Below are 12,761 nucleotides of genomic sequence, written 5' to 3'. Positions count from 1 at the left end.
TTACTTCCTCAGATCAGAAAATTGACAACAAGGCGACATCATCTTAAAATTTGAGCTAAGCAAATCTTTCAAAGATCATTGAAATTCTCTCCCAAAGACGCTAGATCATTTGAGCTTTCAGGACTCAGGAGCCTTACCGAAAAAAAGGAGAAAGTGAGGACTGCAGATAGAGTCATAGAGATGTACAGCATGGAAATAGACCCTTCGGTCCAACTTGCCCATGCCGACCAGATATCCCAACCCAATCTAGTCCCACCCACCAACACCTGGCCCATATCCCTCCAAACCCTTCCTATTCATATATCCATCCAGATGCCTTTTAAAATGTTGCAATTGTACCAGCCTCCACCACTTCCTCTGGCAGCTCATTCCATACACGTACCACCCTCTGTGCGAAAAAGTTGCCTCTTAGGTATCTTTTATATCTTTCCCCTCTCATCTTAAACCTATGCCCTTTAGTTCTGGACTTCCCAACCCCGGGGAAAAGACTGTCTATTTATCCTATCCATGCCCCTCATGATTTTATAAACCTCCAAAGTCACCCATTAGCATTCAACATTCTAGGGAACACAGCCTGAGCCTGTTCAGCCTCCCCCTATAGCACAAATCCTCCAACCCTGGCAAAATCCATGTAAATCTTTTCTGAACCCTTTCAAGTTTCACAATATCTTTCTGATAGGAAGGAGACCAGAATTGCAATATTCCAACATGGCCTAACTAATATCCTGTACAGCCGCAACATGACCTCCCAACTCCTGTACTCAATACTCTGACCAATAAAGGAAAGCATACCATGGTCGAAAAGTGTGGCGCTGGAAATTCACAGCATGTCAGGCAGCATCTGAGCAGCAGGAGAATTGATGTTTCAGAAGGTCTTATGCCCGAAACGCTGATTCTCCTGCTCCTTGGATACTGCCTGGCCTGCTGTGCTTTTCCAGCGCCACACTTTTCGACCTTTACCGAATAAAACGCTATCGAGGGATATAGAGCCAAGGCAGCTAAGGGGAATGGAGGCTGACATCAGCCATGATTTTTCGGAACAATGGAGCAAACTCAAAGGGCTGAATGGCCCACCCATGGTTCTAGGAGGAGCTTGCCTTGATATCATGGTAGACCTGTCTGCTCAGCATATTATCCACTTAGTGGCTTCCCGTATTTATATAAGCAACTGAACATCTGTACGCCTTATCCCACTGGGGGTACACGCCCAGCAGGGTAGCTGCCATTCATTTTTATTCAATCACAGTGTTATTCACTTCACCTTCTAGGAAGTTAATTTAGAACATACATAGAGGTATGAAAGAAAGCAGGGATATTTCTATCTGGGAATGATTACAAGGCGGCAATCAAATCAAGAGGTGCAAATGAGACCACAAGCCTCAAGTGAATCTGAAATTTCAGTTTCAAATGTTAAATTGTTCCCATGTATCCATTATGTTCATTGAAGATATTCAATAATTCAATAAGACATTCCGGGCCGTGCAAACTAATGTCTGGCTGATCATGATCAGTCCACCAGAGGTGCAGGTATAACTATTCTGTCAGTAACAAGCCTCCTTCCAGTCAGCCTATTTACCCTGTGCTCGCTATGGTGTTTGACATCTCAACTGAAAGACAGTATTTCTGGCACTGCAGTACTCCCTCAAGGCTTGCTGAAATGCTAGGCTGGACGACTAGTTTGAGACTATGTGGGATGTGAACTTACGACTTTCAGAATCAGCAGTAGATATTCGAGCAATTCTCCATTGCTCCCACGCAAGGAATTGAAACAGTGATTGAAAAACCCTCAGAGAACACACTACTCGTCCAAACTCCCCAGGCTGAAATCAAGCGAGACATTTGGAGGCAAAACGTATTTTATTGCCTCAATTCACAATGACAAAAGTGCCATGATATAGAAGCAAGACCTCACACACAAAATGCATTCTCTGACCCAAGATGTCAAATCTTTCATACTGATAAAACCTTAAGATATCTTGGGACAGTGACTTGAAAGAAATTCTAGGATTTACATATTAATCAATCGAAACCTGCATCTCCATTCTAACTGATTAACATCTAGAGGTTTATTCAATACATTTGCATAAGGTGTATGACCCTTTGATCTTTTACTTATAAATCCTGTGCTCGATGTATCCTCTCTCACTAGCTGTCTGAGGAAGGAGCGGGGGCTCCGAAAGCTTGTGGTTTCAAATAAACCTGTTGGACTATGATCCTGTGTCATTTGATTTTTGACTTTGATGAGATAAAAGAGCAGAGATGGTAATTACACTTTGTTCTTATCACCGTGCTTATTTTGTGAATTAGTATCAGTGCTCTGCAGAAAAAGCCACAATGAATCCAGCATATTTTCCATTCCAATAAACTTCTTACTTCATGGGCCGGGTGCTGGCAGGTGGGACTAGATTGGGTTGCGATAACTGGTCAGCATGGGCAGGTTGGACCAAAGGGTCTGTTTCCATGCTGTACATCTCTGTGACTCTATGATTCAAATTGCTCCATTACCAATAACCTTCCCTCAAACAACTAAATCTCCCTTAAGCAGAGTAAAACTCAAAGCACTCTCTGCAGACATAAGGAGTCAAAAGAAGGACAGATCTTGCATTTATGTAGCGACATAGGTCCTCTGGACCTCCCACTGCATTTTACATCCAATGGCTGTAACGTGGGAAATGTAGCAGACAATTTGAGCACAGGTCCCACAGTATCATATGTTTTAGTGCTGTTGAGAGAAGGATAAATACTTGGCAGGACACTGGGAAGAGCAGGGGGAGAATGGTGCCACCAAATATTTTCAATCCACCTGAGAAGGTTAACCATGCCTCAGGTCAACATGTTGTTGAAAAGGTCTCAGAGTGTGAGCATGAACCTATACACTCTGACCTCAGGGTGAGACTTCTACATGGTGAGCCTTGGCTGTCACCTGCTGTGTGAACACATGAAGACCCTGGAGCAATCTTGTGATGTCACAGAGCTACACATCATTGTGTATAAATGGCAAAGAGTGGGCAGAGTTATAACACTCTGCAAAAATACAGGAACACCACACACTAGAACTTGAGACTGTCCAGACAGTATATGAACATAAATATACATAAACCTCAAGGAATAAGGTCACATCCTGGTATATTTAAGATTACCAGGAATGGAGTATTTAGTATTAATGTACAGTAAGGAACATCACTTAGAAACCTCAGCCTGAAGATATTTCCAATACTGGTTGATTATAAGGCAGTCTGTCTCAAGCCCAAATTCATGATGTGACATCAAACCACACGATTAGAGGGCACTGCCATTTAACATTGAGACAAATCAAGAATGAATGACAGGATTAAACTCTCCTTATCGAAACAGAAGAGGCACTGCTAAGAAATACTGAAATGGCTGCAGAAAGCAACTGAGAAGCCACAACGTGTCAACGCTGATGGGGAATTGGTACAAAAGTGTGGTTTAGGTTAAGCCAATGTATGAAAGGTTCCTGCAAGACAGTGTGGTATCTCAAGCCTTCAGTGTGCTGATTAATCTCTGAAATTACAGGGACAAATTTACTCCAATGAACACCTTCACATCAATGGAAAAGTGGGTACAACTACAAGCTGAAAATCTCCTGAAATACTGTCTAGAGTATTCCAGCGCATTGGAGTGAGTAGGTCGTGCAGTCAGTAATGTCTTCCTCAGAGGAAATGGCACAACACGGGCATAATAGGTTCCTTTTTAATGCACTTTAAAAGCATATTTAGAAAAACAAAGCACAGCAGTAATTCTGCAAATTCAGCAGTACGTTTTCTTTTCTTTTAAGAATACTCAGCACAAAAATGTTGTACTGCCATATATCCATCACTGCTCCCACCACTTCAGATCCCAGTGTAAGTGCAATCACAAGGAGAAGCACTGGAGGGCGCAGTTCTGTAATCTTATAAGGGACTACTGTTTCAAAAAGACAGCAGTGCACATTTGCAATTATGTTAAAAATCAAATAAGCAAAGCCTGCAATCAGACAATCATTGCATAACTGATGCCTTGTTTATAATTGTTCCCAGCTGTTTCCCGACTCCTGGGGTTCAGTAATGTGGAAGACAAGACTACACATCTGGAATGTACATCTCTAGTCAGCAGTGGTGAATTTCAGCACTGCACCCTGAAGGACAGACCAGAATTACAGTACATGCTTCAGATCTTGTCGTTATTTTATACCTTTTCCCTTCTCCCATCCATGGAACGCAGCCATTCCATCCAGGACTTTCACTAATTCCACATACCAGCCCCACCCGCAAAAGAAAACTTCCCCAAAGTTTTCTTCAAATCAAGCAAAATGACAGGCATCCATGAGGCACAGTGTAATGACACCATGTGCTATGTTACTGATGATGCATGTAGAGTAAGGTCCTGCGTTCAGTCCCCACTCTGTGCTGAGTTAGCAGATATCAGCATGGGTGGCAGTGTTAGATATGGTTGGGAACCTAGGCAAATTCTCTAAACTTTCCACTTCGAGATCTTCAGGCTACCCTGCTGAGAATGTGGAAGTCTGTCATAAATTAGAATCCTACCCTTTTGGCCAAAAGGACACCCCAGTGCTAGTCTTCCTTTCGGTCACATCAGTATTTAAAGTGAATGGTCAGGTAAGTAATGTAACCAGAAAAGCTTATTGAATATTGGCCTTTACCTCAAGAAGCTGCTTCATAGGGAGGGGAGGGTTTATAGATACTTGGGCAGTATTTCAGTTTTAGTTACCACAACTCTGCAAGTGGCTTACAAGTGTCTGCAACCACAATGGCTCAGTGGTTAGCACTGCTGCCTCACAGCACCAGGGATCCAGGTTCGATTCCAGACTCGGGTGGCTGCCTGTGTGGAGTTTGCACACTCTCCCCGTGTCTGTGTGGGTTTCCTTGCACAGTCCAAAGATGTTAGGTGGGCTGCACATGCTAAATTTCCCCGTGGTGTTTAGGGATGTGTAGGATGAATTGGGAAATGCAGGGTTATAGGGGAGAGGGTTTGGATGGGAAGGTCAATTAAACAACTTGGGGCCAAAAACTTGCAGACTCGATGGGCCGAATGGTCAGCTTCCACCCTTGTAGGAATTCTATGAAATGTCTATTGTGGAGTGTAGCACAGATACACCAGAATTATACTGGGGTTTAGAAGGATAGATTACGAGGACGGAGTGCATAAACTTGGTTTGTAGTTGCTTATATTTAGTATTACAAGATTAATAGGTTTAATCTGATTGAAGGACATAAATTTTTAGAAGGATTCAACAAAGTACGAAGAAAATAATTCCTCTGATGGAAATCAAGAGCAAAGGAGCATGATCTTACTTTAGGGATGGGATATTGTGGAGCGTAATGAGGAAGCATTTTTTTCTCCCCTCGAAAAAGCAGTAAATCCAGGACTCTTTTACCACAAACTACCGTTGATGCTTTCAAGAATGAGGTGACAGAACTTGTTAGGCAAGGGATATGGAGTGAAGGCAGGCAAAATTAAGCTAATGGGCAGATCAACCCTGATCCAATTGCGGAAGAAGACGTTTGTTAGGCTGAATGGCCTCCTCTCATTCCAATGTAATTCAAACTTTAGTGTCATCCCTATCCTTGTTTTTGGCCCCAAGTTGTTTAACTGTACAATTAGAACGGTGCAAGTTTAACTTGTTAAAACACAACCAGTAGAGAAGATACCGAACAGATGGGGAGAGGCAGAGCCGGTCAGTCATGAGTGAAATATTTAAAAGATGCCTTCACAGAGCGACGCTGTTTATTCAATGGACTGTGTTGTTTCTGTGCAGATTTCAAATAAAAGCCTTACAGAAAGCCAGTGGAGACTGTCACAAACTATCAAGCAGCCTGAGGAAAGGATTAGGGTGAAGTAACTGCAGAAACAAGGAAAACATTTCCAACTTTAAACATTCACAAAAGATGAATAAACCTTTATACACAGCATGCTCTACTACTGTGCAAGTTTAAGTTTGTTTGCAAAAACTCTGCTTTCCTCTTAAGTGCAATGATCAATTGCTCCAAGATGGACCATTTAACTACAGCCTGGCTCAGTGCATCTCATCTGAAACTGCATGACAGGGTAAAGGTGACCTTGCACAGAAGGAGGGGGTGCACAGTAGCAGTGATACAGATTCTCAAAATGTACATGCCCAGTGTGAAAGAAAGCGCATTTTTCCAGTTTGAAAGAACCACATCCTTTCTGGGAAAATGTGTTTCACAAACAATAGATTTGCCAAGCACTTAGACACAATGAAGGAAATTGGAGTCCAGTCAACACTGCGAATTGTGAAAATCCCACTTGCATGTGACACAGTACTTCACTGCAGCCAGATTTATACAGCTTATCACTGGAACAATAAAAAAATCACCCTGACACTCAAAATCCCCTATTTTGTACAACTCTCTGAATTCACCTTTTGAGATTTAACCTAAGCTGCCAATAATTTGCATCACCAAGTCAGAACATTCTCCTCAGATACAACTCGATTGAGAAGAGTAGCACCTCTTTTTCACTGGGTATTTTCCAGTGGACTTCTAACAGAAATCGCATGCACCCATTTTGCTGAAGCATCCACAAATAGTAAACACAAGCCAGCAGTGTGGCGGTGCGAAAACTTCACATGTCCCGCATTGCTGCTGTCCCAGTGATAACTTGAAACGTTGCAGTATCAAGTCAAAATAATGCACAGCTGCTCCCACAACTCAACATGCATGGCCGCTCGAAGATAGAGGTAGACAGGGACATTCCCCTGCAAGTGCCAAAACAGGTGCAGCAAGGGCATAAAGGTGACAACCAATCAGCACCAACTTAGCATCTGTCCCATCAGTAAGGTACCAACCGTTGTCAAATTACTTTAATAAGGGAAAGATCAGTTTGCCTGAAATTCACAGATCACTAATCATCTGAGCTCTTTGAAAACAACATCGGATCTAAAGATCTTATGACAGAACAAACCTTCTACAAGGCTGCAGCACTTAGGACACGCTTCTTGATAAAACGATGCCTGGGAAAAGGCTCTACACTTAACTCCTTGCATGACACCTCGGCAACTCGCAAACTATGTTGGGCAAAATCGATTTGTTCTTTTAAAATTCCTTTTCTTAATGTTAAACATTGGAGGAAAATGGAGTGAAAATCAAGTCTGATTTGTCCTGGATTCCCCTGGATCAATGACAAAAAAAGAAGTTTGTTGTGTTGAAGGGACAGAGCATCAGATAAAATCATTAACCTCCAGTTCTACTTCAGAGGAATCAAGTGTCTTATATCGAGCACGTACACCTCTGAGTGTGATGGAAGCCACCTCATTGCAATGCTGGGTTTGATCTTTTTGAGTTTTACTCGAGTACAGAGTTCTCGAGAAGTCATTCAAAAGGGTATCATTAACCAAATGCTCCTGAGCAACCGGTCTCTCACAAACGTCATGAAAACATTACCTGTTATAAACTAGCCTGATTTTGGAAATCATGACATACAGCAGCCAAATTTAATGTTGTGTAATGTAAACGAGCAAAAAAAAAGTCTGTTCAACTACAAAGTGACAGCACAAATCAGCTGCAAATATACCTGGGATCACAGTGAAAGAGAAGTAAATGGTTTACCTTCACGTGACTGGGCGGTGACAATGAATCTGTGTGCATTCCTTGTTTGAAGTTGCTTCCAGCCAGTACCATAGCCCTGCAATCCTCACATGTTCCGATTGTCAACTGCTCGCCATCGTCCACCATGAGAGTTTCGGCCACTCGAGGAGCGTGGAGGAAAACAGGGAGTCGGTTTACTGTGATGGCTTTCAGACCGAGGTGACGCTTTCTCTCCTGCCTGCAGAAGAAGCAGACAAAGGTGTCCACCTTGTACTGCCGGGACCAGGGGCTGCTGGGATGTTGAGTGTTCTTCCCCCTCCACCACTGCTCAAGGAGGTCATGGTAACATAAGACGCAGGCAGACGCCGGGCCGGTCGAGTCAACGGGCCGGACTGGGGTGGCGCGTGGGCGGCTAGCCAGGAAAGGGAAGAAGGGCTCGCGTTGGCTGTGGCGGCCCGGAGGATCGACGTTCAGCTGGAACTCCCGGCCCGATTCCAGCTCCACTCCGCACAGCAGGCAGACTGTCACCCGTGCCCCCCTCAGGGTCTGGCAGCTCACCGGGTTAGGGCAGGAGTGGACAGCGGAGCCGTTCATCTGCAGGTACCGGGCGAGAAAGGCCTGGGTGCTCGAGATCAGCTCCTCCCGCCCCGTCGCGGTGTAGACCCCCCACATGTCCTTCAACACAACATGGCAGTCCTTGCAGCATCGGACCTCCCCGCTCTCACTCATCGCTGGGGAGTGCGGGGGATGTGGCAGGAGGCGAATGAATGGAAAGTACATGGGGCCATCCCGGGCACTGCTACCACCACCATCGTTGATGCTCCTGGACAGGATAGCCTTGGCATCTCTGGTACAGTCCTGGCCGCACAGGTAGCACTCCTGTCCTGGTGTCTTCCTACCGGCAGTGGGCTGCTTCTCGCCTGGGGGGCTTCTTGGTGCCGTGCCCAAGACACCGGTGTTCAAGGGCACCACGTAGAGCCTCTGCAGGACGGGCACGTTGGCCAACTCGAAGCCCCTCCACTGCTGCATGAGCGACGTGTGGCAGAAGGTGCACACCAGGGTGCTGCCCCCAGGGCTCAGGGGGCACGCGCCAGGCGGCGGGCTGTGGAGCCACAGGAAGGGGAAGAAGGGTCTCTCGCTGGGGGCGCCCTCCTGCTTCTGGACGTGGACCCGGTGCCGGGCGTCCCGGGGGAGCGCGCCGCCGCACACGAAGCAGGCCGGGCGGCGGGGGGCAACCCCGGACCTGGAGGCGGCGCCGACTGAGTCCTGCGGTCCGGGGAGCCCGTCCCCGGGGTCGGTGCGCCCCGCTCCTCCCTCCCCCGGTGGGGTCCGGCGCCCGTCCCAGGGGGGGTCGGCGGGCGAGGGGGGTTGCCCTGCCCGGGTGGAGGGGGCGACGGTGCCAGGAGGGCTGGTCTCCTCCAGCTCCTGGTCAGTGAGCTCCTGGTCAGACAGGGAGGAGACAGAGGTGTCGGGCGCCTCCTTGCTGCCGTGCGCCGCGCTGCAGGCTTCGGGCTGGTAGCTGGGGTTCCACTCCTGGGGCGCGGCGCGGCTGTCGCACTGGTGCGGTCTCTTGAGCCAGTACATGCGCTTGTCGACCGGGGTGCGGGAGCGCTCGAAGGACTCCCACTGCTCGCCCAGGAAGCAGCGGCACACCGAGCAGACCTGCACCCAGCCCTCAGCGGTGACCGGCCGCGCTCCGGGAGCGGGCTCCTGCTGCAGCAGGAACGGGAAGTAGGGCGACTCCGGGCAGCCCGCTGCCCGCACTTGGAGCCGCTGCTCCCGGCCGGCGCTGATGCAGCCGCCGCAGATGAAGCAGTGCAGGCGGGCGGAGCCGGCCGAGGGACTCTCCTCCCCGGAGCCGAGAGCTGCCATCAGCCGGTGTTTCCTGGAGCGCGGAGCAGCCGCTTCTTTGTCACTCATCATCATCATCATCATCATCGCTGGAGGGGACTGGGGGGGGGGTTCAATGGGGAAGGCAAGGCAAGGGGGGGGTGGGGAAGCTGGAGGTGTCTCTAAATCATTTCCACCACCCCCCCTCCCTCTTTAAACACCACCACCCACAGCCCACTCTGCATCAGCTTCAAGACGGACTCAGAGCTCTGTCTCTCTCTCGCACACAGTCTCCTTCCAAACTTTGCCCCAGCTCCCAGCAGCTAGACAGCGCCATCTCCTAGCGAGCCATCCTCATGGCCCCCACAATGCAGTTCCTACTTCAACACACAAAAACTTCCAGAGCCCACACTTAATTTCAAACTTCACACATCCACCCCCCCAGGGGAAAACGCACGCACACACACTATAGCCAGAAGCACTGCTATCACTCTCCCAAGGAGATGTAACCATCTCTCTCCCCCGGGGTCGGGTTCAGTGGATTCTGGATTATGGATCATGATTTTACTGCTCCTTGGATGCTGCCTGAACTGCTGTGCTCTTCCAGCACCACTACTCCAGAATCTGGTTTCCAGCATCTGCAGTCATTGTTTTTATCAGGTTCAGTGGAGACATTCCATAAGGATTTTGACGACTCAATAGAAACGGTGTGCAGGGTTACACAGGAGAGTGTAAGGCACTCAGTTTTAAAATACCTACCCAAAAGGACAAAGCAGTAAACTTCGGAATTATGCACGCCGGTCCAACTTAGAATCATAGAGATGTTCAGCACGGAAACAGACTCTTCGGTCCAACTCGTCCATGCCGACCAGATATCCCAAATTAATCTAGTCCCATTTGCCGGTGTTTAGTCCACATCTTTCCAAAACCTTCCTGTTCATATACCCATTCAGATGTCTTTTAAGTGTTAGCCATGATGTGAAGGTGCCGGTGTTGGACTGGGGTGGACAAAGTCTGAGGTCACACGGCACCAGGTTATAGTCCAACAGGTTTATTTGAAAGCACTGCCCCTTTGTCAGCTGAAGTTTGACCTGACGAAGGAGCAGCGCTCCAAAAGTCTGTGAGTTCAAGTAAACCTGTTGGACTATCAATTGGTGTCGTGTGACCTCAGACTTTTAAACGTAATTGTACCAGCCTCCACTTCCTCTGGCAGCTCATTCCATACATGCACCACCCACTATGTGAAAAAGCTGTCCCTTAGGTCACTTTTAAATCTTTCCCCTCTCACTTTAAACCTATGCCCTCTAATTTTGGATTCCCCCAATCTTGGGAAAGGCCTTGGCTATTCACCCTATCCTTGCCCCTCATGATTTTATAAACCTCTATGAGGTTACCTCAGAACTGTGCTCCAGCACATTCATTTCCAAGTATTACTGCGTCTTCTTGAACAAAGATTGAAATTGCTGAAGAAGCCCAGGAGGTCTGGCAGCACCTGTGGGCAGAAGACAGAGTTAACATTTTGAGTCTGGTGACTCTTCGTCAGACTTTTTCACTGGGTTTATGCTCTGGACAGTGCAGACATGATGGACTGAGTGGCCTTCTGCTCTCTGTAACAACTCTCCGATTCACTCGACAGCGCCTTAAGTGAAAACAATGATATATCTCTCAGTTTCCCTCGATACCTACTACATGGTGAAGTATAATAACTCATTAACTCATAAAAAATCCAGTATGTCTGCACAGCTCCTTTGATTTAAACTTTCACCCCCTGCCACCTCAAACTCACCCACATACATGATACAATGTCAGTTATCTCCAGATTACTCTTACAACCGGCATCCTTTTCACTTCCCATCCTCCTTAAGAAATCCAATATATAAATAAATATACATTAGTTGTCAGGGCCCATAGCTGTGTCTGATCCACTTATCACATTTCTGCCCTTCAGCAACAGGATCCCCCTTGTCCTCACTCACCACCCACCGGCATCCACCTCCAAATGATCATATGCAGCCATTTCCGCCAGCCTCCAGTGGGATACCACCACCAGACACGTATTCTCCTCCTTCCCCTTGTCAGCGTTCCACATGGACTGTTCCCTACAGAGCACACTGGTCCACTCCTCCTCCACTCCCAACGCCTTGCCTGAAATTGAAACCCCTCTGTCCGGTTGTGCAGCTTCAGGAACTTCCCCTCACCCCTGCCAATCTGATTGATAAATTGTGGAGTAGAACGCCTTGGTGTGCCCATTTACCACCGGGCAGTGGAGATCCCCAGTGGAGGCTGTCTACACGGGAGTCCTCCCCCTTTCTCTCGGGGATCTGGGGTGGAGGGTGCTGCACGCAGCGGTGCCCTGCAACCGCGGATTGCGGTGGTTCACGGACTCCCAGTCCAACTGCTTGTTCTGGGGTGCTGTGGAGTCCGTGGACCATGTATATATGAGGTGTGTGCGTTTTCACTCCCTTTTTGATTTTCTTAAAGACCTTCTCCTCTGTTTTTGGTTGCACTTCAGTCCCATGCTCCTGATCTTCAGGCACCCGGTATGGAGCGGGGAGAGTAGGTCAGAGGACCTCCTCGTGGATCTGCTCCTGGGCATAGCCAAACTGGCCATAAACAGGTCCAGGCAGCAGGCCCTGTAGAGGGTCATTAGGGCCAATTGCCTGTCCCTCTTCCGCAGTTACGTTAGAGCTCGGATGTCTCTGGAGAAGGAGCACACGGTGTCTACCAACACCCTTGAGCTGTTCAGGGAGATGTGGGCACTGAAGGGAGTGGAGAGTATTATTTCCCCCTCCAACTCTATTTTGATTTAATCCCTGCCCTCCCCTTCACTGTTTGATCACACAGCATTGCCCTCTGAGAAGAGCACTGCTTGTCACTGGCCACTTGGGTGTTTCCTTTCTTCCTGGTGTTGGAATACAAATGAAGATTTACACACTTGTTGTTCTTCACTGTGTCCACACCTGCACACACACGACATGGGTGCTGGGAGGGGGAATAAGCATTATCGATGTTAGGCAATAGTGTGGGGGAAAAGGAAAAAAAAGAAACAAAAAAATTGCGGAGTGGAATGCAAAATGCAATTTAAGCTAAAAAAACTGAATTGACATCTTTTTTCCATTTTGAAGTCATTTCCCTTCTTGTTTGATATGTGAATGATTCTATCAGTATAAACAAAGCTTCAACACAGTGGCTGAGTGGTTAGCACTGATGCCTCACAGCACCGGGGACCCAGTTTCAATTCCAGCCCTGGGCAACTGTCTGAATGAAGTTTGCACATTCTCCCTGTGTCTGCGTGAATTTCCTCTGGGTGCTCTGGTTTCCTCCCATAATCCAAAGATGTGCAGGTCAGGTGAATTGGCTATG

General features: G+C 47.6%; 1 protein-coding gene across 3 annotated transcripts in view; it reads right to left on the bottom strand.

Annotated features, from left to right (window-relative positions):
- Positions 1-9,518, bottom strand: part of gse1b (Gse1 coiled-coil protein b) — a 602,615-nt gene extending 593,097 nt beyond the window's left edge. For all 3 annotated transcript variants that reach the window (XM_043706595.1, XM_043706596.1, XM_043706598.1), the window contains exon 1: positions 7,590-9,518. In XM_043706595.1, the coding sequence (XP_043562530.1) occupies positions 7,590-9,506 (1,917 nt within the window). In that variant the 5' untranslated portion in view covers positions 9,507-9,518. The remainder of the gene's footprint in view (positions 1-7,589) is intronic.
- Between the last annotated feature and the right edge of the window lie 3,243 nt (positions 9,519-12,761).

This window comes from Chiloscyllium plagiosum, chromosome 17 (genome assembly GCF_004010195.1).
Source record: "Chiloscyllium plagiosum isolate BGI_BamShark_2017 chromosome 17, ASM401019v2, whole genome shotgun sequence".
NCBI lineage: Eukaryota > Metazoa > Chordata > Chondrichthyes > Orectolobiformes > Hemiscylliidae > Chiloscyllium > Chiloscyllium plagiosum.
This window is presented reverse-complemented; position numbering and strand designations above follow the sequence as displayed.